Source organism: Monodon monoceros, unplaced genomic scaffold (assembly GCF_005190385.1).
Source record: "Monodon monoceros isolate NGI ecotype Baffin Bay Population unplaced genomic scaffold, NGI_Narwhal_1 Super_Scaffold_11, whole genome shotgun sequence".
Lineage (NCBI taxonomy): Eukaryota > Metazoa > Chordata > Mammalia > Artiodactyla > Monodontidae > Monodon > Monodon monoceros.
This window is the reverse complement of record NW_021703767.1, coordinates 22,805,718-22,832,484: the sequence shown is the minus strand read 5'-3', so window position 1 is coordinate 22,832,484 and position 26,767 is coordinate 22,805,718. Positions and strand designations below refer to the sequence as shown.

The window sequence follows — 26,767 nt, the reverse complement described above, 5'->3', positions numbered from 1 at the left end:
AAAGGAAAGGAAAGGAAAGGAAAGGAAAGGAAAGGAAAGGAAAGGAATAAAATAAGATAGGGCATTTATCAAAGCAGGAGTAACTCGGCATCAAGTCTGAAGGCAGTCTTAAAAGTTTCTCTAACGTCCCCTGGTGTGCCTGGAATATGAGTTTCCTGGTTCCAACTTTGAGGAAGTGACAGATTCAGATCCTGACAAGCTTTGCTGTTTCTTCTTAGGCTGGCAACTTTAAATAGAGATTTAGTTAAGGTCATGGATAGAAGTATGTTGAAATGCTCTAGTCTATACAGCTACCATTTAATTAAATCTAAATAATGTCTCCTTAGATCTTTCCATTGTGGTAATAGTGAAGAGAACACAGTTCCTTGATTTTTAAAGTCTGTGTTCACTTTACATCCAATTTTATAAGATCTCCTTCTTACAATCTATGCAGTAATATGTACATTTTTATTAATCATGTAACCATTAAGTAGAAGATATGGAAGCCTAAAAATAATCTACTTTCCAATATTTTCACCACCTAGGACCTCTTGTATTATTTTCTCTTGTGAATTCTCTGGTTTTAAAGATATTAACTCATTAAAATGATATTTAGTAAAGTGGGATTATTCTTCATTTTCATTATATATTCATGAATACATATATATATTCAATATATTCAATACCTATATATATATTCATATGAGTACATGTACCAGAGACTAAAAGACATGAAACAATTAGCATTACCCAAGAGATTTATATAATTCTAGCCAAAAGCAAATGTCACCTTTTATATGGTTCACTGCCAAAGATAATATTTACCAATATGTGGTAAATATAATATTGGTAAATATTATAACTCTCTCTACATTTTTAAAATTTGTGCCAGACTCACGTTTTCTATGTTAGTAGATTCTTAGAGATTAAGGAAACCAGTTCAACTCAATAATTCTATAATAAAAAAGAAAGAAAGAAAAGAAAACCTAAAATCCAAATTAATAAACAGAAAACAAAGGCAACTTCATTGTTATCTGGCAGAGGTGGAACTTAAATTCAATGGCAGGCCTGAAGCTGTTTCTAATACAGTATTTTACTTATAAACAGCAACTGCAAAATTCTCTTTTCCAGTGTAGTTCATCCACTATTGTGTGTGTGTGTGTCCAGATTCTGATTGTAAGATTTGTGACAATCCATGGGAAGCACTTAGCACTGTGTTCAACACATTTCATGTGCTCACAAATGTTAGAGGTTAAAATTCATCCTCTTTTGGGAAGATTTCCCTGTGCCTCCTCTGCACATCCTAATTAGGGCCAATGCTAATTCCTTTTGAGACAGGAACCTTATGCATTCCACTTCAGTTGTGCTATGCATTGCCTTGCGGTATAGTTATTTATTTTTGCATCTGCCTGATCCACTAGAAAGGATTCCCTGTTGGCCTGAATTCCCCACACTTAAACAGTGCTTAGTATAAAATAGACACACAATAATAATTTTGGATAATTAGTGCAGTGGCTGCCCTTCCCAGAGGTTCACATTCAGAATCTTTAAGAGGAAGCCTTAGGCATCTGATTCTTTCCCCTATAAACTCAAAATACACTGTTGAGGAAAAGCCAGGGTGACAAAACCTTTAGAGCTAAACAATTATATCCAGCATTTGCTAAGGGCTTAGTGTCAGTAGACACAGACTTTGATATTATTTTGATTAGAAATGTGTAATCAGTTCAATCATTAATATTTAGAAAATTTTTACTATTTTGTTTTGCAAGGCACCTTATGATAGCAGTGTTTGAAGTGGATGATGGAATAAATGGAAAAATAAACAGTTAAAATATCAAACCAAATACAACCAAAACATAAACAAAATGCAAATTACTCTCAATATCCTATAGAGAATACTTAAATTTTAAACCAGTTATTGTAAGAGTAAGGTATGTAGAAAAAACAGAATTGCATCACCCTTTTCATGGTAACATGGATCTAATTTAGAAATTCAAATAAAAATAAGGCCATTGTTTAAAGGATCGAGTACAATATATGATACCACTATACTGTCAGAATTAAAGATGAGTTTAGCTTTCTTGAAAACATAAGAAAAAATATAATACTGTTTTTTTTTCTCTCAAGCATATTACTTCATGTGCAGTGACTTAAATTTTTAAAACATGAAAATTAAGGCATTTACAATTTAATTCTGAATAATTAATGTCTCCCAAAAAATAAAACAGGTAACTCAAAATTCCCTTGAAATAATGCATATTTGTGTTCACTGTAGAATGAATTCATATATATATATATATACGAATATATGAATATACATATATATTCATTTACATATGAAAGAATTTCACTGCTGAGAAAGGTGCAGAATGAGAAACATGCTAGTATTTATGTTTGACATTTTTAGAATATGGAAGATATTTTTGCAGCTATGTCTAGCATTTTTTGCTATATCCTATGTATGGTATTTTTATTAACAAAATCCCCTTAGTCTTCATTATAGTCTAGAGCATTCTTTTAATAGGGGCAGTACATACTCAAGTAAAATACATGTGAAATATAATTTAACAAAATATCTATAAACTGTAACTATCAGGTTCAGATATGAAGACACCATACTCAAATTGGCGATTGCCCAGCACATGTTGGAATTAACAATGATGGAAGCAATGTAATATATTTTCACATCTTAATGTTTCAACAGTGATTTGGAAACAGATAATAACCTAATTTATTAATCAATATCCTAATAAGTTGAATATTGAGCTCTACTTGGGAAATTCCTGTGAATTTTCTTGATGTAAAAAATATATAGTAAATTCATTTTTAAATAAAAAATATAATTAAGTGTTTTAAAAGGCAATTATATTTTAAGATATTAGTAAATATGCCCACTTGGGGATGAAATTTATTTTTTATTGAGATGTCAGATGATAGCTTCCATTTACTTTAGGCAATTGTTTTTTTTGTTGTTATTTTTTTAGTGTAAGAATTTACTTGTCATGATCAAGAGCAAAAGTACTATGAGTTAGCATATTCATAATTTCTTAATCACAAGAAAGCTAGACAGCACTATTTTAAAATTACCTTTGAAATACAAATATTGTATATAAGCAGTAACCAAATTAACTTTATACACTAGATTATATTTCTTATTAATTCAAAATAGATGGTATATTAAAGTTACCAAACTGGAATCTAGGGGATTGTCTTTGACTTTCTGATATGGAAACAATGTGTTATCTCTCTGCTCACAATCTTAAACTTATAGTTTATTATTTCAGTTTTTTGTGTCTTGTTGCTGAGATTGATGTAAACATACCTGTGAATTATCTCAAGTTACCTTCAGTTATAAAATAAATAATCTTGAGAGAACATATATAATTGAGTAAAACTCCAAGATGGTGAGGGAAGCATCTCTTTCATGTTCAATGTTTGATTCCCAATACCCAGAAGAGAACATAGAATGAAATCAGGAAACATTTGTAAAATGTAAATTATACAACCAGGCGAAAATATATTTTATTGTCTTCTTGTCCTGGTTCTTCTTTTCCTCCTCCTTTCTTCCCATCCTCCCTCCCTCTCCCTCTTTCTCTTTCTCCTACTCTAGTTTTAGATTATATTTTTTCATATGTAAGATTAATTTTCCTGAGTTTTTATCTGAGCACTCTTTATTCAAGAATATGTTGCCAAAACATGGTTCTAGCCATAAAATCCAGGGTGGGGAAAATGACTGGCATTCCCCAGAATATATTTATTTTTATATCTTAGCTTCTTGTACAACAGCATGGAAATTGGAAAACTGATGATTTTAATTATCTCACATTCTTGGCATCACCTGGACATAAGTGGGTGTACTAATGTGCAGTGTTTTCACTAAAATCATTCTAATCTGCATTAAATTTTTACTTTATTGCTTAAATATAGTATACAGGACATAATAAAATGCTTCCTTGGTTACTTGGTATAATCACTTCAAACATTAATTCCAATGTTGAGTAACATTGTTAATGATCTATAGAAACTAGTCCCTGAGAATATATTTATATTTAGTAATATAATAATTGGCATAGCGGTATGATTTCATGAAATGAATATAAAGAGCCAGACTGTGATCTTGGCTCTGCCACAGCCTTCCCAAGTATCCCAGAACAAAGTTTCTTGTATGTAAAATAAAGATTCCCATGTTCCTTTCCAGATATTAGATCTTATGAGATCAGTCCAGTTCTGCAGAACTTATAATGACCGTGTGCACAAGTGTTGCAAGTTTAGCTTGGTTCACATTTAGATACTATAAATACAAAAATCTCTTCTTCTTGCAATGAGAACTTGATGAATTCACTCAGTTGGGTATAAATCTCCCATCTTTCCTGTCTGAAAGTTTGGTTGGGGTATACTTTTTATTGTGTGTGTGATACATTTAAAAAATAATTCTAACTCTAACAAACACTTCACATGTACAAAATTACAGAAAACAACTCAATGGTTCTTATCAGGGTCACATTTGCTTCAGATCTGCCTTTGTCATTTCCTCTTAAAGAGAGGGAAGCAAGTATTTTTGTTTGTTTTTAATTACCTTTCTTGGGAGTACCTTTCTTTTGTCAAAGAGAAATTATTCTGACACTTGTTAAAAATGGTAAGCAAAACTTTATTCAAAACTGTTGCAGTAGGGGTCAAGACTGCTGCAATGGAGCAGAAAGATTAAACACAACTATGAGTACAAGGACAAGTAGGGATTTATAGCCAATGAGCAGAATGACAAGAGTCAATGGATGGAAAATTACTAACAGGAACTTGATTAAATTTCAAGGATAATGTTATTCTTACTAAACTGGCCTAATAGGATTCTTGCTAAAAGCAGGCCATGGACATAGACAGTAAGGAGCTTGAATGGCATATTTGGAATTTGTTACTTTTCAAGTTTCTCTTATTTTTCTTCTCAACTCTTCTCAGATAAAAAATTTGTTCTTCCAATAAAGTTATTTATATTCATTATAATTTGTAAAATATTTTAATTTGGAAGTTAATATGATTGAGGGGACATACAGTACCTTAAGAGATGTTTCCATAGCTTTATAGTTAATGGGGTCAGGAATTAATTTTCCCAATGCATAGAATACAGGGCACAAAACCTAGACAAAGAATGCAAAGAATGCAACTTCAAGGTGAAACTTTGTCTATGCCTATCTTCCTATCTGCATATATATATCTCATCAATTCTGATCTTTGCACAGTTCTACTCATGGCATATTCCTCTTCCTTCTTCTAGGCTTTTTGTTTTTCTTTTTAACTGCCAAAATGTATTTCCTCCGTACAACATTTCAAGCCTCTCATGATGTTAAAGCCTTACTCTTCTGAAAAGGCCTTATTTTCTGAAAATTACAATTTTGGGTTTACCAACCCGAGATCTGGCTACATTTGTTTAGCCTGAAGTCTTCACGTGTTGCCTCTGCCAGAGGCACATCCTTTTCCAAAAAGTGGCCCAATATCAATTGTTCGATTTCATTAACATGCCAACCTTGTGGCAGTGACTACGGCTGCCTTGCTACTGGTTTGATATTTACAAAGCATACAATGTACAAGAATTTAGTTTCTGTTTTATTGTAGAGAGGAGTTATCAGTACTTTCCTGCCTTACACCTCAAATACATTTTTAAATGTAGCTTTCAGTATAGCATGTTTTGCCTGTAGCACGTTTGCATGCAGCATCAGTAATTCCAAATTAAATTCCCACTGAGATCATCAGGCAAGCAATTAGTGGCAATTGCTTGCTTTTCAGAAAAGCCAAATTATGCCCTAAGTTTATGGTTAAGTTATAATAATATAATACACATACACACAGATGCTATATTGTGGACAGAGTAGACTGTGAGTCAGGTATTAATAGTTACATTAATGTGTGTGATTTTCATATTGAGGTATATATATTACATGCAAATACATTATTTATAAACCTCTCTCTAGCATATTATAATGCTAAAGAGGTTATAGTTCATATAGATTAAGCAGTAATAAAATATCTTATAGATAGAGCTAGAGCTAGAAATGGATATAGATATAGCTTAACTTTTGACTTTGAATATCGGGAAGTTTGGCTTCTCTTACGGTTGCACCCTAATTAGTTATACATTCTTAGGTTTTGCACTTAATCTTCCCAGGTCTTGAAAAAGTTTTTTCTTTCCTTTTCTCCTTGAAAATACCTTCTGTTCAATTTAACTGAACCACTGAATTAAAAATTAACTGACAGTTTAATATCCAGTAAATTTAATGTACAGTTTTAGAGAACCAAGTAAGCATCTTACATTGTGTAAGCCATCAGGTATATAATTGTGACCAAGACAAATCTTATTTTATTAAAGTATAATTGACTTACAATATTTCATTAGTTTCAGCTGTACAACATAGTGATTTGATATTTTTACACATCAGGAGAAGATCACCAGGATAAGTCTAATTATCACCATAAAAATTACTACTAGATTATTACTACTGTCTATATTCCTCAGGCCATCTATACACACATTACATTCTTGAGACTTATTCATTTTATAACTTGAAGTTTGTTCCTCTTAATCTCCTTCCCCATGGCAACTGAAATTTTTTTCTCTGTATCTATGAGTCTGTTTCTGTTTTGTTATGTTTGTTTATTTGTTTTGTTTCTCAGATTTCACATGTAAGTGAAGTCATATGGTAATTGTCTTTTTCTGTCTGACTTACATCACTTAGCATACTACCCTCTAGGTTCATACATGTCACAAATGGCAAGATTTCATTTTTTTATGGCTGAGTTACATTTCATTTTGTATATATATATATATATATATATATATATATATATATCAATACCATATCTTCTTTTTTTTAAAAAAAAAGTAGTCAATTTTATTCTCCTTAAAGCACAAAATAGAGTCTTTGGTTGTACAAACATCACTAGTTATAGTCTTACCAGGAGGTCCCGGCTGGGGTCGGGCCGTTAGTCAGCGGCCAGAACTCCTGAAGGGACCTCTTTTTTTTTTTTTTTTTTTTTACATTGTTTTTAGAGTATAAGTGCTTTACAATGGTGTGTTAGTTTCTGCTTTATAACAAAGTGAATCAGTTATACCTATAAATATGTTCCCATATCTCTTCCCTCTTGCGTCTCCCTCCCTCCCACCCTCCCTATCCCACCCCTCCAGGCGGTCACAAAGCACCCAGCTGATCTCCCTGTGCTATGCGGCTGCTTCCCACTAGCTATCTATTTTACGTTTGGTAGTGTACATATGTCCATGCCTCTCTCTCGCTTTGTCACAGCTTACCCTTCCCCCTCCCCATATCCTCAAGTCCATTCTCTGATAGGTCTGTGTCTTTATTCCTGCCTTAACCCTAGGTTCTTCATGACATTTTTTTTTCTTTAATTCCATATATATGTGTTAGCATATGGTATTTGTCTTTCTCTTTCTGACTTACTTCACTCTGTATGACAGACTCTAGGTCTATCCACCTCATTACAAATAGTTCAATTTTGTTTCTTTTTATGGCTGAGTAATATTCCGTTGTATATATGTTCCACATCTTCTTTATCCATTCATCCAATGATGGACACTTAGGTTGTTTCCATCTCCGGGCTATTGTAAATAGAGCTGCAATGAACATTTTGGTACATGACTCTTTTTGAATATTGGTTTTCTCAGGGTATATGCCCAGTAGTGGGATTGCTAACAGCTGGGTTAAACGACTCGAGGCAAGGGTGGCGTTGGAGCTGGCAGGGACCCCACTCCAATATACCATATCTTCTTTATCTGTTAAAACCATAAGATTCAGATCATTTGGTGGAGAAACAATCATATATCAATAGATCATTCCAATTTCTATGACCATGCTGAGGGAGAATATAGGATCTGTGGGAACACAAAGTAAGGGAACTAACCCACAATTGAAGGTTGTGGAAAGGCTGCGTTAAGTTAGCGTGGAGCTTAGTTTTGAACGCAGCCAGGTAAAGGGAAGGACAGACACATTGCAGCTAAGGGAAAACCATAAGCAGATACATCTGTGTAATATTAGCACACTTAAGTGCCAATATGTGTCACTATTTATCTGATCCTCTTTTGTGGGACATTAAGTTGTTTTGAGATTTTGTTATTAAAATAACAATGTGCTAAAAGTCCTTTATATTAACATTTGATAGTATTTCTACTTATTTCTCTGGAGAGATATCTAAGACTAGTTTGCAAAATCAAGATTACAAAGTTTTTTTAAGGCTTTTGTGTTCCTGAGGAATTGTCCCAAATATATTCTCCTCAATAATGTATGATAAAGTCCGCATCACCAACACATTGCTAGTAGTGAATATTATAATATTCCTGGGTTGAATAGAAATTCAATGGACCCTAGTTAAAATTGCCCCAGATTCACATACCACGCCTACAACTTTGTACTAGAATAAGCTTGATAGCTCTTACTCCGGATCCCTCATGCTTATGACAAAGTAACACCTTCCTCACAAAGTCATGAAAAAGATGAAATGAAATAAAATGTATAAGCTTATTGTCATATAGAAAGCATTCAATGAACATTTCATGCTTCTATGTGAGATTGGCATTTAAAAAATACAGTAAAACATGTATAGGACAATAATATTTAAATAATTATTTGTGCGTTTGTACTGGAGATTATAATTCTTATATTACGTATCTGATATATAATCTGTTGATATAACAAAATTAGTAGAAGATCATCTTTAAGTAATTTGAGTAGTAAAACAATAGGTTTAATTTAGGCAGTTTGAAATTGATAACTTATGAGGGATATTAAATTTTAAATAGTTAATATTAGTAGCAACAATAATCAGTATAAATACCAGCAACGTTTTAGCTACCACTTAAGAGTATGTTATGTAGAAATTTGTAAAATGAATCCTCTCAATTATACAGTCAAGATATTGAGACTCAGAGAAGTTATGGTTGCTTGGCATTTGGGCTATGTCATAGTTCTTGAATGGAACACGACTAAAAACTGTCTCTGTGTCTTCAAAATTAGGTTTCTTCAATAAAATGATATAATGCATTTATAATGTATTTTCTATTTTCTCTTACCTATCATTACAGAGGTCTGGTGTAGGGGCCTGACAGTTGACACAGCATTATAGAAGCTGATTAATATTCAAATTAAATTAAACATACCTGGTTATTAAAAACTGGAAATGACATTTCAGGAAAATATTTGTTGTTTAGTTGTGATATTGCCATTTCAATTTAGATTTTATATCTGCCTTAAAATATTTTATAGAAGAAATTATATGACTAGGACAGAGTTAAAAAAATGACACAAGACCACAAATTTTGTTTTATCCTAAACTCTCACTTTATGAGTTGTTTCAGAAATATATTTCACATATGTAGAGAGCCATTAATTTACTTCATGGAAATTTTTGTCAGATTATTAAAATCAAACAACTCTGAGTGTCAATATTTCATATTTTAATAATTGGCTGACTGAATATTTTTATATTAATGTTAAAATGATTTGATGAAACAGTCAAATGATATATTTTCATTATTTCTGATATCACATAGTAAATATATGAAATTAGAATTGCTGTGGCTTCTTTTTGTAGTCAGTAATGATTACTATTGTTTATACTAATTAAATGACTCTCTTAAATAAAAGGTCTGTAATGTTATATTATATTGCTTTACAGATGCTCCCAAGTTCATATCAAACCAAACAATTTATTACTCTTGGGAAGGAAATCCAATCAATATAAGCTGTGATGTGAAATCTAATCCACCAGCATCAGTCCATTGGAGAAGAGAGAAATTAGTCTTGCCAGCTAAAAACACCACTAATTTAAAGACATATAGTGCAGGGAGAAAAATAATATTAGAGGTAAGTCTTCATGTACATATCAACAAATTGTATTACATTAGCAGTTATCTACTATTTTAGAACATGTTTAAATATCTTAGTATCTTAATATATAATATATATTTCTATCCTATAATATACATATACCCTATTGTATATATTTCATGTTTACTTACTCGAGGGAAATTTTATGCATTTGGATTATGGTTTGTTAATGGTTAATGTCTCACTACTTATATAGTAATATGGGTATATAGCAAAAGCCATTATTTTTCATGAATTTATTTTTGGAAAAAAACCACAATTATATCAGGAAAAATATAGGGAGAAAGAATGAGTAATTTGTCAGTTATTGAGGGCCAAATGTTTAATTTCAGTGTTGCTACTGGATACTGAGTCTGTGGTTACACCTTCCTGCTCCTTAGACTGGTATATATAAATGCTATCTACTGGCTACATATTTACACGTTCCTAAATAAACCAGATTTACTTGTTCATTGCCTCATTTTATTTTATTATTTTACATTAAGATTGTAGATAATTGTTTTTATACTGCCAAGTGCCTGGCCTTTAAATTCTGTTTGAATACAATACCTTTAATTTAATAATTGCAGATTACGTGTGTGCATATCAATTTCCAAAGTTTATATAAGTCTATGACAATGATCATCAAGCCTCCCAATTTATGATGCTTTCATAACAATTAGGAATCTTCCTCAAACAACCTTTTTAGCTAAAAAGATGCTACATTTTCTCTACTAATTCAATATATATAAATTTTAAAGATGCATGTTTTCGAATAACATTTGAGATCCATACCACATTAACTTAAAGGTATTCACATTGGTGCCATATTAACACTTCCACCCAATAAATGGACTTAGTGAAACATTTAGTTGATAGAATGATTTAGCTATCACTTCCCCCAAATGTTTGGATAGCTGACTGTTTGGTAATTAAGCCACTTTGTCTAAAGCTATTTCAATTTAAATTTTTTTATTTTTATTTTTTGGTTTGTTTGTTTTTTTGTATCTGTATTAGAAGAACTATTGGCAAATTGACAGGGAGCTCAATTTCACAAAGACTTTGGCCAGATTCAATTGAAATTTTAGGTATTTAACCATAGCAGAAAACTGAGGTTCTTTGATTAAATACATATACTCATTTTTTAATTTGCGATTTTTTGAAAGTAACAAAACAGTCTATAAATCCTTTGGGTTATTGCCAATAAATGCATTTCTGAAGGACATCCAAATTTGTTCATTTGTTTTGCCTAGGCACTCCCCTGAGGTAAGAGGACAACTTTTCAATATATGAACAAAATTTGATGCAGGAGGTTTCTAATAGGTTGATTGGAATAATATTCTGCTCTGGATCATCTGTATTGTTCCTTGCCCTGAGTAAAGATGCTAACTGTTAAATAAATGATTTTCTCACCATGGAATATACAGAAAGAGGAAATCAAGTTTTTGAAGGTTTAGGAAGAAGACTTGCAAACTCCTTTATTAACGTTGTACTCTCAGTTTATATTTTGGTGTTCAAAACCACATTTGTTATTCTGCTATATTCTATCAAAGCCCAACATCTGAAGTAAACTTGAATTATTTTGACTGCATATTAAAATATGAATAAGTGGTATCATAAGTAGATGTTTCTAGCACTTATTAGATAAATATCAACAATAATTTGCATATTTTAAACACTTAAATATTTAAAATAAATATATATTATGTATCTTTGTTGTATATTATTTTGATAAAATTATCTATTATTTCACTGTGCTGGAATTGGGTGTACAACCACTATTGGACTTTACTGCTTTCCTAGAATACACCAGATATACTGCAGGGCACATGATTTGGCCCAGGTGTCTAGATCTGTGTGTTTTTAATAGTCTGTGCTACTAGGGGTGTTTTCTGTATTTGTTAATCATAAAACACGATAAAGAAATTATTTCAGGTAGAATTATAAAGCTTTTATCTTTTGATAGGCAAACTCCCAAGAACAGAAAAACAACTGAATTGAGCTTTTTAAAGTTTTATTCCAGTTAAAATACGTATATTTACGTTACTTCATTAATCTTGAGGAGCTGTGCAATAGTCAGGATTCTTTGTCACGGCCATCCTGTCTTTGCGTTGCAGTGATTCAGTACACATTCTTCCCTATGGGGTATACAAATGACTTTCTCATATGCCTGTAGAATAAAGACATTTTTTTGGTCAAATTCATTTCTCAGTAGTAAAATTATTTTAGAGTTAAATTAACCTAATTTATTAAAACCTGAATGTATGAAAAATGAATATTTTAGTCACTTAGAAGTACTTATATAAGAGCTGTTAAAGCCTCTAGTCCTTAAACGTATGATCTATTCCTAGATGGACAGCTGACTAGAAGATGAATGACACAGCTTTTTTGTACTCTTTCAGAATTATCATCTTCAATGGACCTCAAAATTGCACTTTTAGTTAATACCCTCCCATTATCACAAAACCATTTCCCCCTTTGGGGACAGACTTGAAATTAACAGCAACTCTTGTTGTAAGCATATTCTCTCTTAATAATAGTAACTGGGATTGAAAATTATATCTTTACTATCATCAAATCTCTTTTCTGAATTGATACTTCAGAATTTCGGTACATTATAATTACAGGGTTGGTCCCACCATTCAGCAATAGAATCCCAGAATGTTAACTTAATTATGGATTTCAAATGTGTAAGGACTGAGGTCAGCTATTTTCCACCTAAACTGAAAGAGAATTATAGGAATTGAACAGAAATGGAGGCAAGATACTGTTATTAGATATCAAGATAATGTGCCTATCTACAGGAATTGCTACACAAGGGCAATATTTCCCTGCAAAATGCCTTCCTGGAAAGATTTTTCTTTTCAATGGGTCCTCGTCTTTTGTTAGTATTTTATGTTCAATAAAGTCATAAGAGGAAGAGAAAGCTGACATATTTCGAGCCTTTCTTAACTTTAAATCTGCCTGATCTTAGGCTACAACCTAGAAAACAAAGAGTTAACAATGCTTTTAGTACAAGATTCCTATTTTCAAAGTCAGGTCTGTAGCAATTACAGAATACATATTTTCCAAACTGTGTACTACTTTCTGAACTTTCATAGGTAAATAACTAATGATTTTTCTATTCAATATATGTAACAAAATACTGGCATTTACTTAATAAATTGGTAGACTATAATTTACCTGGGCCTATGGGTAGTACAGATCCATGGATTACATCTTGAAAGGACAGAAAAAAGAGTTACGGCAGGGAGTTGTGAATAATTGAATATGTGTAAAGATGGTAAGGCATGCTAGAGGCTATTTTAAAATTTCTGTGATATTGTTTTAAAATTGTGAATTTTTATTATTATAATTATTTTAGATTGCACCTACATCTGACAATGACTTTGGACGATATAATTGCACAGCCACTAACCGTATAGGAACAAGATTTCAAGAATATATTCTTGCTTTGGCTGGTAAGTATAGCACAGTAATTTCTGAGAATTCATAAAATATTTCTGGAAGCAAATAGCATTTACATTTTGATAATCCTGATACAGGTTATTATTAGAAACAAAGAACTGCTGCTTAAAAATTTAGAACAGTTGTATCTGATATATAGTGAGGACTTCAAGATTAATTTTAACCCTGATTCTAATTCCCCTAACTTTATATATGACACATCTATTAAAAAAGTAGGAAACGTATGTCTTAAGACATCAAATTACATTTCATGTAAAGTAAGAATCTTGTCAAAAAATAAAATCAAAAGATATCTTTAGAGAAAATGAAATTAATCTATTTTAAAATTCTAAATTTGAAAGAACAAATAGTAACCTTATTTTTAAGCTAAATAGAAAATTTAGAGTTATGTAACTTACTGAAGTGTTTCATTTTGTATATACAAAAGCATTCCAGTTCTTCCCTTAAAGCTTAAAGATATAAAAATAATATCATGTAGATTAAAATTTACTTTAACTAGAAATCCTGATATGTTTTTATTTATATTTATGTGAATATATACAAGCACATATAGTTATAGAATTTGCCATTATGTTTTACAAGACTGATTAGGAATCTGGAAGTATCCATTTTTATGCTTTGCAAAGTTCAGATGATGCAAAAATGTGATCTATTGTCTTCTAAGTCCAGGTCAAGAAATATCAGAAAATTACTGTAATCTTATGTTTTGATAGAATAAATAACTTCCATGAAAATATTTTAAAACTTTTTCAGAGTTCAAATATGTAGCTATTCTTTTATATTGTTATGGATGATATTTATTTCTTTTGATTTGTAAATATATCTCAAAATAAGTCATTAGTTGTAAAGATCAAAAGGGAACTTTAAAAGTTTACAAAGCTAATAATAATCAAATTATTATGTAACTGGAAAACCTGCTATACTCCAATTCAAGTTTTATTTTACTACACTGGGGGAAAAGGGAGAGAAAGATTGTGTGAAAGGGTTTTAGGGAAGGAAACAAGAAGGAAAAAGTTAAGATGAGAGGTAAAGATAGAAGGAAGGAAATAAACCACTGTGCACTGTCTGCCAGGAAGTCATTAGAAAACTAATCTCAGTGAAAGTCATTGGAAGTAGATGCTACACATTTAGGCATCTGAATAAACCATAATACAAGCAAATTAAATTCTAGGAAAATGAAACATGTTAAATCACATCAAATTCATTGACAGTAAATTGAAGTATCAACTGTAATGGTGAGAAGAATTCATTACTCATATTAATTCCAAGCCTTAGTAAATTAGGCAATGTTCTTTTAATTAGTATGAACTTTTTATAAATAATAACTAGACATATGATTATTATATTACTATATATATTTATGTATAATTATATTAATACTGATGTACTGTTATATATTGCCTTTTTTTATGAGGCAATGTATATGACCCAGTTTTCTATAAGGTAAAACTTGATAAATGACCAAATATTTTTTTTCAGTTTTTGAGAGTTCATAATTCTAAGAAAATATGAAAAATAGAACATTATACTGTTGATATTTAAACAATCTTATTAAATTCAAGGAAATACTAATGTCTATGTACCTTCATATCTCACATTACTTACAGTAGTATTTTTCATTAAAAAATATATTTTATACATATCTTTCTAATGAAGATTTGGAATTAGTGAGTTTCCCTCTTTCCCACCATAATAAAAAACAGAAAATGTTCATTCAAGATAAGAGTTATTATGTTATTGGAAATATTTCTCAAATACTGCAATTATCCTCATATTCCAAAATTTTGTGACTAATAGAGGCTAAGATTTTGTTTCAGAAAATATATATTCAACTGAAATTGTTATGAAGATATAAAAATGAATTAGACACTGTATCTTAGGTGGGAAACATACCTTTAAATATCAGTATTTATGAATATGATTCCTTTGAGGAGACTACTTTATTTAATGCTTATAAAATTAAATCTTTCCTACAGAATTGAAACACTAAAAGTATAATGTGATTTTAAATGAAATATTATGAGAAACATATAGAAATTTAAATATTTCAAAATATATGTTAATACCACCATTCAATATGTCATTGGCCTATTTGACCTAGTAAAAGGTCAATCTTATTTGACTTATTTTATTTTACACTGTAACATATTACTTTGTTCCCAAAGAGCAATAAATTAAAACAGGCAAAATTTAGCATGAAATTTTGTACTACATAGTCAGTGAAAAAAGGAAAAGCTACATTTTAAATTATTTTGCATCAAAAATATTTTTTTCTTCCCTCCTTTCTTCCTTCTTTCCTTCCTTTTTTCCCTCCTGAATAATTGTCATACCTCTGAGCAAGGTAGGCATTTGTATGTGAATGGGGTAGGGCACAGCAGCCTGGCATAGGGTGCTAGATCCTGAAGGGAGTGAAATGGAGTTAAGGGGTCTTCAGTGGTTCAGTGTTGGAGCCATGGCTGTGTGAAAAGGATGTGCCTGTTTTAAAACAGAAACAGCAACCCAGAGAGGAGTATTAGAACCTGATCAGAGTAAGGACAGTTTTAAATAAAGGAGTGGGGGCAGTGATGGATGATTCATTTCTGCAAAGTTGGTAGGGTTAGCATGGCTAATATAGCTAATATAGCTATTTCACCTTTGGAGAAGAGATAGGGAAAAGGCAAAAATTAGAATGACCCTGGGCTGATGATTGGTTATTGGGGGTACTCTGGTTTTATGTACATAGATGAATCGAGAAAAGAAGTGAAGGTGGTGTGTGTGTGTGTGTGCATGTGTGTGTGTGTTCAGCCACTTCTACAAGGAGCTTCCTTTGCCAGGAATGTGATTTAGAAAACAATTTCTGAGCAAATTCTACACACTGAGATGATTTGGGAGCTACAACATCCCAGTAACGAAAGAGCACACTTGGCAGATAGATCTTGGTTTCTAAGTACCCTTCTTCACTGGGAGTAACCAGGGCTGTTTGTAAAATTGGCTGATTCTAGGAGTGGGACAGAGAAGTACAAGATAAGCCTGGAATAATGTGTTGAGCCATAAAGAAAGAATTTTTTTTTTTTTTTAAAGGATGGCTGTATGTTAGAAACATCCATTATCCAACTTTAACAAACATCAGAATATACATTAATTCAGCTAAGGAACATCAATGGTTGGTAAAGAGGTTGTGAGAGTTAGATGAGAAAAAAATCAATATAGTCTTAAAATACCTACTCCCAAATTATTAGTTAATTACAAAGGGAAAAATAGTAACTTTACAGTTGATAAAACTAGCAGATCCCATTTTGATTAAGTGATCAAAGTTAATATCATTATCAATGAGAAAATTAAACTTTCATACTATCAAAAAGAGGCAATGGGAAGAACACAGAATAACAGCTGTGATATTCTTGCCAAAAATGCATAATCAGAATATAGTGTGAGGAAATATAAGACAAATCCAAATTGAGGTACCATCTACAAAATAACTAGCCTTCAAAGTGTCAAAGCCATGAAAAGCAAGGAATGATTAAGGAAAAGACACATAACAAATAAATTCCATGCATACATCCTTTTGTTATAAAGGACATTATTGGAATAAGGGTAAAATTTGGTTGTGATCTTTGGATTAGATGGCAATTTAATTATTTCATAGATCTTATGTAGGAGGATGTGTTGCAGAAAGTAAATGCTAAAGCTAGCATCATGTCAACTTACTTTAAATAGTTCAGATTAAAAGGAAAAGTTCCATGCACTATTCTTGCAATTTTTTTTATAAATATACATTTATTTTAAAAGGAAAAAGAATAAAAAGGAAAGAAACTAAGGCCAATAAACAAATATGCATAAGATAGAGCCGCTTTAGAAAAGCAACATAACTTGTGAACACAGGTGACTATCTTAATAAATAGCCGCATCTTTTTCATATGTGCATACATACTTTGATATATGATCCTGTAAGTTGCTTCAAAATATTAAGAAGAGCATTTTTCATATTAAATAATCATTTATTCACACACTACTAATGTTTTAAAATATGCAGGTATAATTTTCACTCTAAAATATAGCAATTTATTTAGACATTTCTTTTAAATCTCTTAATAAGTATGATGATAGCATTGTTCTTAACAATGGAGATACAGTCTTCAGTAACAGTGAAAATATAACAGGGTATAGAAATAGGCATATGGATGCCACTCATACTCATGAGCTGGATAATTCACCTCCATGCCTCCCACTTATTTTGCCATTATCTCTGTTGGGAAAGAACAGCTATATAAAGTTATAGTAAGAAGAGATAGAAATGATTAGCTAAATTGAATCATGAGTACTCATCTTCATAATTGTCATAGTAGTTCAATGAATTACATGTGATATTTATACCTATTTTATAGAAGAAAGTTGCATTCACAAATTAGGAAAAAATATGTAAAAACACATTTGTTGTTATATCTATCATTATAACAATTTAAATAATGAGTAGACTAAAATATTGGCTAGATCAAAGTGCTCCAGAGGGCAGCATTCCTTTTTATGGTACCATTTCCTACGTATGACCTTAATGGGTCAAGTCCTATTCTTTAACCCCATCTTTGTTTTTACATTTTCACAAAAGTAATACCAAGGAACCTATGATTGTTCATTTCTAGAATGATTTTTTTTTTAAATAAGAGATATTTCACTGTGCTTTGATTAAATCACAAAAACCCTTCTATTAAACTCTGGCTTCATATTCATTGGCAAAGATTGGTCCAGTCCTCTCTGGTCTAGTTCTCATCTTCAGAAAACTGAAATAAATACATTTTTTCTATAATTTTATGGGAAACACAACATTTTTTACATGTGACTGATAACTAATTTTGTTAAATTAATGTTTTATCAACATGCAAATAAAAATAAAATTAGATAGAGACTGAGACAGAAAGAGATTTTTTTTAAGGATTTCATCATGAAATTTTAAAAAATGTACCTCCTGGTGACTTTCTAGCTAGGAAGCATACTTTGTTTTTTTTTAATTTAAATGCCTATCTTGGAGCAAATTAAAAATGTAGAACACATAAGGATAAATGAAATTGCAACCATATAACAATTATCATTTCTTCTTTATAGTTTTCTACTTCCAATAGATCATAATCTGACAAGACATTCTGTATATGTACATGTGTATTTTAAAGAGCTTTTCCTGAAAGACTTTATCTTTTCAACCTCATCAAATGATTTTATGCATAATTTTCTTAACTTTCTTAATTCATTTCATCATTGCTATACTTAGTTTTTAACTGTAAACTTTTCATAGTAAACTTTAATATGGAGATCTCACCTTTGCTTTATTAATTGACACCCTTTTCTGATCAAGTTACCTTCCCCTGGGCAGTTTCAGGGGAGGGACTCTGCTGTAAGCTGTCAGCAGTTAACACTTCCAGCACTGGGGAAAGGGAGCCTTGGATCTGAAGGGGGTTTCAGCATGCCACGGAAGCCTCTCCAAGATCTACCTGAGAAGACCATTGCGAGGACTAAGTGAGGAAATGCAGCCAAAGCACTAGCACACGGTGTGTGCTTGACAAGTGTTAGTGACTTACTATTACAGCCAAATTATAGTTTATATTTGTCACTTTTCTTATGGGTATAAGAAATAAACTATAAACAATAATCCATATTGTTGAGGTCTCTTTAGATATAATACCCAGATCTGGACATCACAGATGAATGCACAGTAAAATCTGATAATGAGATAATGACCTTGTTTATTCTGAACACTGTATTTTATTAAGTAATATAAAATTTCATTTGATTTTGCCACATTTTTCCTTCCAGTGTTTTTTCTACATCTTTTTCACACAAACTGCTATTAAATGAGGTCTCCTCTGCTATGTTTCACAATTGATTCCTTTTTTTAACCTCAGTTCAGGACTCTGTACTTACCCCTATTAAATTTAATCGTGCCTATTTGAACTCATCATTTTAACCTACTGAGACCCTGTCAAATCCAGTATTTTTGTTCTCTTTCTTAGATTGATTTAATTCACAAATATCATGAAGCAGTCATCTTTTTTTTCACCTAGGTCATGGGTAAGCCTATACAAGTCATTTTTGTGAATAGAGACCATCTTACAGGTTAAACTGGATCAATTGAACAGAATTCTGTAGATATGGACTTATAGTCAATCTACTTGCCCTTGTACCTGGACAGCATTTTATCCAGACCCTTGTTCTGTAAAACTTGAAAGCAGGTTAAAAGTAGTTCACTTGAAAACACACTTTCTTCAACTGAATACAAAACTAGATTTCTCCTACATGATCAGTTTTATGATCTAGTCTGGAAAATCTACATCTTTCTCTTTTTTTCCTATATTGTAAGGCAAGCTTTTATTTGTCTTCAAAAACTATTTATGACATCCTTTTAATTTCCTCATTCCCATACTCCTCTGAAAAAAATTAAACTAATATAACTAGATATTATTTTTAGGGATCCATGCTTGTATCAATTCTGAATCACTTGTTAATCTACTCACTCAGCATACATAAAGTGTGATTCTGGTAGGTGCTAAGCACTGGTTTAGATCTTGGGAATACAAAGATGAATAATACTTAGCAACTGATTTTCACAAGTAAGCTATAGTATAAAAGATATGAGTTGCAATAGAAGTATGAATCAAATGCTTAGGAACACAAAATGAAATTATGATTGTAATTCTTGGGGAAAGCTTCAAACAGGTATTGACTTTTTAACTGAATCTGAAGGAGTAGAAACAGATCCAGTGAAGAAGTAGTAGAAAGATGGAAAGAATCAAGATGGGAAAAGGCGTGAGCATTTAATGGAGGACTGGATGGCATATCTTGTGGGTGGGTCAGTGGTGGTGATATGAATAGAAAGTCAGTAAGAAAACAAATTATGGATCTCCTTAAAAACATTCATCATGTTTACATTCTGTTACATCATATATACAGCAAGGGAAGTTTGGAGTTTTAGTCATAAAGCAACATGATCCACTTATCATGAAACAACTATCTTGATTTCTATGTTTCTATTTCTATCTTTCTCTAAATAGCCTAATATATAAATGTATATGTATATATATATATATATATATATATATAGAGAGAGAGAGAGAGAGAGAGTATATATTATATATATATATATATATATATATATATATATATAATTAGGGAAATGGATTGCTTTTCTTTTGCTCTGGTGAATGTCAATATAAAAAAATAAGCCTTTTTTTCTTTCTTTTCTTTTCTGTTTTTCTCTTTTTTTCTCCCTCCCTCCCTTTATTTCTTTCTTTTTTAAAAAATAAATTTATTTATCTATCTATCTATCTATCTACCTATCTTTGACTGTGTTGGGTCTTCGTAGCTGCGCGTGGGGTTTCTCTAGTTACGGTGAGCGGGGACTACTCTTTGTTGCAGTGCAAAGGCTTCCCATTGCAGTGTTTTCTCTTGTTGTAGAGCATGGGCTCTAGGTACATGGACTCAGTAGTTGTGGTGCATGGGCTCAGTAGTTGTGGCTCACGGGCTCTAGAGCGCACGCTCAGTAGTTGTGGCGCACAGGCTTAGTTGCTCTGCAGCATGTGGTATCTTCCCAGATCAGGACTCAAACCCATGTCCCCTGCGTTTGCAGGCAGATTCTTAACCACTGAACCACCAAGGAAGTCCTTTTCTTCCTTCCTTCCTTTCTTCCTTCCTTCCTTCCTTCCTTTCTTCCTTCCTTCCTTCCTTCCTTTCTTTCTTTCTTATTCTAGAGTGGAAAATAATTCCTTCTGTCTTAAATAAAATTATTGTGACCTTGTGAATCCTTCTGGCTACTGCATCATTTCTCCACTTCTGCATCATTTCTGTTAATAAGTTCACAAAATAATTGACTATATTTGCTGCACCTAATTACTTTCCTCTCATTCTGTCACAAACACTTTCAGTCTTGTTTTTACCTCCACTGCTCTGTAAAACCTACTATTATCAAGGTATCCACTGACCTTCTTATGCTCGATCCAGTGGTCAATTCTCAATCCTCATACTTCTTCATCTAGCAGCAAATTACACAATTGAGTGTGTCTTTCTCCTTGAGTCATCTCCCTAACCCACAACATAGCAGTCATGTCACCATGCTTTCCTGGTTTTTCTTCTTCCTCATCGGGCTCTTTTTGGTGTTCATTCCTAGTAGTTCCATATTTCTCTGAACTTTAAAAATCACTGTACTTCAGTTTGGGGGTCTCTTTTATTTTATCTACACTCACACCTTTGTTATTCTAATTTTTATGATTTAAATACCACCTATACTCTAAAACTCCAAAATATGTCATCAGCTTGGATATTTTCCCTGAATTCTATACTTTTATATCAAGCTTAATTCCCTCTCCACAAAGATGTTCTAGAGCCAACGCAAATCTCCAAATGTCCAGATATCAAAAGCTAATCTGTATTCACCTCTACATATCTTCCTTTGGCATTCTTTCCTATCTCAGTAAGTGGCAACTGTCTCCAGTTGTTCAGGTCAAGAGACTCACAGTCATCGTTGATCAACTTGTTTACTCAGACCATACACCCAACACTTTAGCAAGTCTTATTGACTCTTTTACCAACAAGGTGTTTACAGGGTCTTACTATTCTCATGAAATTTCTATATTCTATATTCTGTACTCTAGCTGTTTTTGTTGGTTTGGTTTGGTTTTGTTTTTAATGTATATTTTTGCATAAAGTCCTAAACTGGCTTTCCCATTTGGCTTATGCCCCCCCTGGAGTATAGCCTAAATAAAAGATCTCAAGGGCTTCTTATTATTAAACAAATAGTTAAGTAATTAAGGCATAATCCTCTTCTGCTGAAAGCATTCCAGTGGCTTCCTATTTTGTTCAGAGATGAAGCCATAGTGATTATAAAGACCTATCATGCTTCACAAGGTTTCTCTTCACTCCACCCCCAGTGGCCTTCTCTGAATTCCATCTCCTTTCCCCACACCTTGGTCATCTTGCTCTCCACAGACTGCCCCCCTTCTTTAAACCCTCAAGGCACATTTCATCTTTGTACTTACAATTTTCTCTTCGTAGCAGTTTCATATGAGTTGTTTTCTTATCCTTTAAGTCCTTGATCAAATATTACTTTTTTAACAAAGAGATTTCTGTCCACAAAATTCAAAATTACAACACTCCAACTCTGCTCCCATCCCCACCTAAACTATCTCACTTGTCTGCTTAATTTTGACCACAGTGTTTGTATAAAATAATTTATACATTACAATTATTTTTATGTAGTTAGCATGTAATCTCTATAAGAGAAGTGATGGCTGTCTCAATTTTTATCCCAGAACATAGAAAATTGCCTGGCATACAGAAGATTTACATGAATTATTGAATGTATAAAGGATTCAGTGTGTTTCATTTGATTTGCCTATGAATCATAGTTGAAATGCACAATTAATAACGGGACATGGGACTCCATGAATTTTGACAAGGGTCAAGACTTGGGTATAATTGAGGAAATCATTAATAATTAATACCTTGGATTAAATGGAGAGTATAAGAGGTAAATGATGTAATCAAGGACAGATCCCTGGAGTACCTCAGTTTAATTGATGGATTTTTAAGTATATGAACAAATAAAATTGAAAATAATTATTTAGAGAGTTAGTGTAACTACCTGCGAGGAGAAAATTTTAAACATATGTGATCAAATTCTGTTAAAAGATCAATAGGATAATGATTTGATTTGGCATTTGGGTAATGAAGTGAGGAATTTGCAGGGTCTCAGATGTGCTACAGATTGGCTATAACATTAGATTAAGCTCACAATTGAAATAGGAAAAAATATATAAAATTTATTGGAAATAAGGTGGCTGCTCAGAGCAGAAGCAGATGGAACCCATCTCAGCATCATCCCTGAGGTGCATGCAGTTGATAGCTACACTCTGCATGTTAGGGTCTTGCTAAATCTAGGAAGTTCAATTCTTTATACGATAATTCCCTTAATATTTGAGACTTTTTATCGGGTGGAGACTGATGAACAAACCTAGGAGAAAATAATTTAATATAGAGAATTGGGTGGCTATGAAGTCATTTGAGAAGCAGGGAAAAGGGAAGGCACGAGATAGCTACCAATCTTCTGGCTTCAAGGTCATAATATACCTCAAGTGAGGTGCAAGATCAAGTCTGCAACTGCTAATCAGAGGTCAGAAAGCCCTGCAGCCAAGCTGCCCTGCTGCTGATATCACAGCCACCAGCACCAGGAACTGTGTGATTAGACTGTGGAATAGGGAGTCCAGCTGCTTCCATCATCCACATCTGTAGGTCTCCTTGTCCACGGGCACCTCCTCAGAAGAGTAGGGATGTCACACACACTCTTTCAGCATGTTAAACCACTAAGATGTGCAGCTCATCCTAAGTGCCTCCATGGTTCTAACAACCATAGCAACAAGTGAACCTGGGAAATAAAGATTTTAGCCTTCCATTTCTTATGATAAAGGGGAGTAGCAAAGATGATGGAAACAGATGTGGAGTATCATTAGAAAATATTTAAGGTAAGGTTTCAAACACCATTCTAGAAAAATATTCACTTCAGTACTTTCACTTACAAAGGCTGACAAATATCAAACTGTTCCTATTGATCTAAGTTTAGCAAGACCACATCCTCACCTGTGGGGAAAGAGCTGAGTCAGTGACTCTGAACCCTACCTTAGTTGCCAGCTTCCCAGCATTCTAGTAAACCAAAGTTCCAGAAGTAAAGATGTTGAGACAGAAATTAGAAACAATCTATTCAAGCAGTGTGACAGGGAAACAAAAGAAGAGCTTGTCATTTGGGAGATTTTTATAGTTCATGGTAATAAGGCAGAGAAGAAAGAGAGACTGAAACTCCAAAAGAGAAAAAAAAGGGAAGAGAAGAGCTACCTGGTGATGCAGTGTTCTGCAGAAGAAAAAAGTAAAAGTAACGCCATTCAGAGATGGAGGATTTGGTCTTGGGAAAGAGGAGAGTGTACTTCCATTAATCCAAAAGTGATAGAATACAATTTGAGTGAACTTACTTGATGATTTCTGTTTTTCACTTTTGATATCAAGGTCTATTTATTCTCTGATAATTGAGGACAAAGTTGAGGAAGAGAGTTTAAAGATTTAAAATACACACACATGCATACACATCCACAAATCATCTTTTATATTGCTGTTGTATTCAACATTTTTGACTCTCACCTTATCCTGAATCCTGAGGAAATACTGTTTTGTAATCCCATGATTCATCTTCAATTTGAAATTTTTCAACTTAAAATATTTACTCATCCAAGATATCCTTTGCAGGTGCATTATATTCTTCAACTCTCTTTCTTTTCTTCTACATGAATATCTTTGGGCATATGCTTTCAGAATTTTGCCTTATAGGGGCATCTTCACTTTGGGATGCTTTTTTTTGTTAGATGGGGGAACATAATATTTGATGTATTATTTTCACTTTATTTCCAAACATCTATGCATATATCTGCTTATCGCCCTCTTCCTTTTTCATAAAGTTTCTTGTACTTTTACTTTACTTATTAGTTCTTTTTTATTTAATTGTATTCTTTTATTTTATCAGAATTAAAGTCAGAGGAGCAACTCCTCTTATTGTTCCTTTACCTGTTACAATATAAAGTAATTACCAAGGCAGACTTTTTATAAGTTTTCTCATTTATACTTTGATCAAACTATGACTTAGGCATATGTTTAAATATCAAAATGCTTATCAATGTTATTTAGACCCTGAGAGTCATTTTAAAGAAAGGGTAACTGAGAATAATATTTGTAAATGTCCTTTGATGTATATCCATCAACTCACCCTTACAACAGCAACTTTAATGTTATTATTATTAACATTTTGCTTATAAGAAAACTGGTACCCAATAAGTTTAATTTGCCTAGAATCATACAGCAACTCCAGAGACTGTTCCTATCTGACTCTTAGACCGTGACACCAAGTCTTTGCTATTATACACAGCAGATATTTCTAAGCTGAACCTCAGTATTGTATATTTTACCTACCATTTGACTAAAATATTGATAGATGCCAATGAATACAAAATAAAGTGATAGTAAGAGAATGGTTACCAGAGAAGGATAGCAAAGACTATGATGACTAATATTTACTAAGTGCTTAGTATATTTCAAGTTCTGTTTTATGTGCTCTTCATTATTTAATACTCATAGCATCCTAGCAGTGGATATTATTCTAATCTCTATTTTAGGGAGAAAAATACTGATGATTGAAAAGATTAAGAGACTTGTCCAAGGCTGAAATTGACAAAAGTAGCAAGACCAGACTTTGGATCCATAGATTCTGATTATATATATCCAGGCTCTTCATCGAACCCTATATTGGTACCAGTCGAGGTGAAAAGGAAGAGTAAATAAATATGTGTTTGCATCATTGTCCTATTTATTCATTCAGGGATAGGTGGCATTCATTAATTATTAAGATGAAAGGTGCTACGATGTAATTTAGAAAAATATGCTACCAATGATGGGAGCACTGCATATGGAATTCACATCCACAAGCCCTATTTGAAACACTGGACTGCGTTTGATTATCTTTTACAATATGCTTGCATACACCCAGTGAGCTTAGATATTTCAGGATCTTGAAAGCCAGACTGAAGTCTAAGTTTGCTGTTGTAAAGAGGAGGAAGCTCCTGAATATCTTCCTCAGGGAAGTGACGTGATCAGAATGGTACTTTAGAAAAATTGATTTTGCATTACCTGCCATATGGTTTGAAATTTGGTGGGCTGTCCATAGAAAAGGAAGCTGAGAGCCAATAATGGCATTGCAGGTAGAAGCAGATAGGGCCTGGGCTTGGGAGTTAACAGTAGAAACAGGAAGGAAAAGATATAAGATATAAGAATTATAATGCAGGAAAGATGAAAATAACTTTGTGACTAATTTTGATGTATATCGGAGGTAGAGTCAAGGATGAATGTGATTACAAAACAATTGAGAAAGTGGAGAGAAGAATTAGAGATGTTGGTTCTACATCAGGCACTATTCACTTGGACATACTCTATACCTTTGTGTACTGTTTTTAATTACTGAAATATTTAATACATCATGTATTTCCTGAGGACTGAGTATAGTCTATCAGTATTTTCAATGATACATATATGTATATATGTATGTATGCATGCATGTATAAATTGTGTATATCAAGTATTTTGTCCCTTTCTACAAGAAATTCATAATTTAGTAGTCAGTGGGTGGTTGGACATGTAAAATCAGAATGGAAACAAATATTTAGGAAGAGTTTAGAGTTGCAAATCATAAGCACACTTTGCTTTTTAGTCAGGTAACAGAAAGAAGAGGCCAATAAAAAATAAATGTAAATGAAAAACCAAGGTAAGAGTCAACAGGTCTGAAAATAGACTATATGGCTAGAAAAAGATGCCCACTGGCTTATATTTTAGTGATGGTACTTTTGTGCTATGAATAAAAACCTGGTTGGTGTACCATGTCAGGGTGTACAGCTTAGCAAATG

General features: G+C 32.5%; 1 protein-coding gene across 3 annotated transcripts in view; it reads left to right on the top strand.

Moving 5' to 3' along the window:
• NCAM2 (neural cell adhesion molecule 2) overlaps positions 1–26,767 on the top strand; it is a 491,601-nt gene that overhangs the window by 376,623 nt on the left and 88,211 nt on the right. For all 3 annotated transcript variants that reach the window (XM_029214785.1, XM_029214787.1, XM_029214786.1), the window contains 2 exons: positions 9,655–9,842; positions 13,210–13,306. In XM_029214785.1, coding sequence (XP_029070618.1) covers positions 9,655–9,842; positions 13,210–13,306 — 285 coding nt within the window. The remainder of the gene's footprint in view (positions 1–9,654; positions 9,843–13,209; positions 13,307–26,767) is intronic.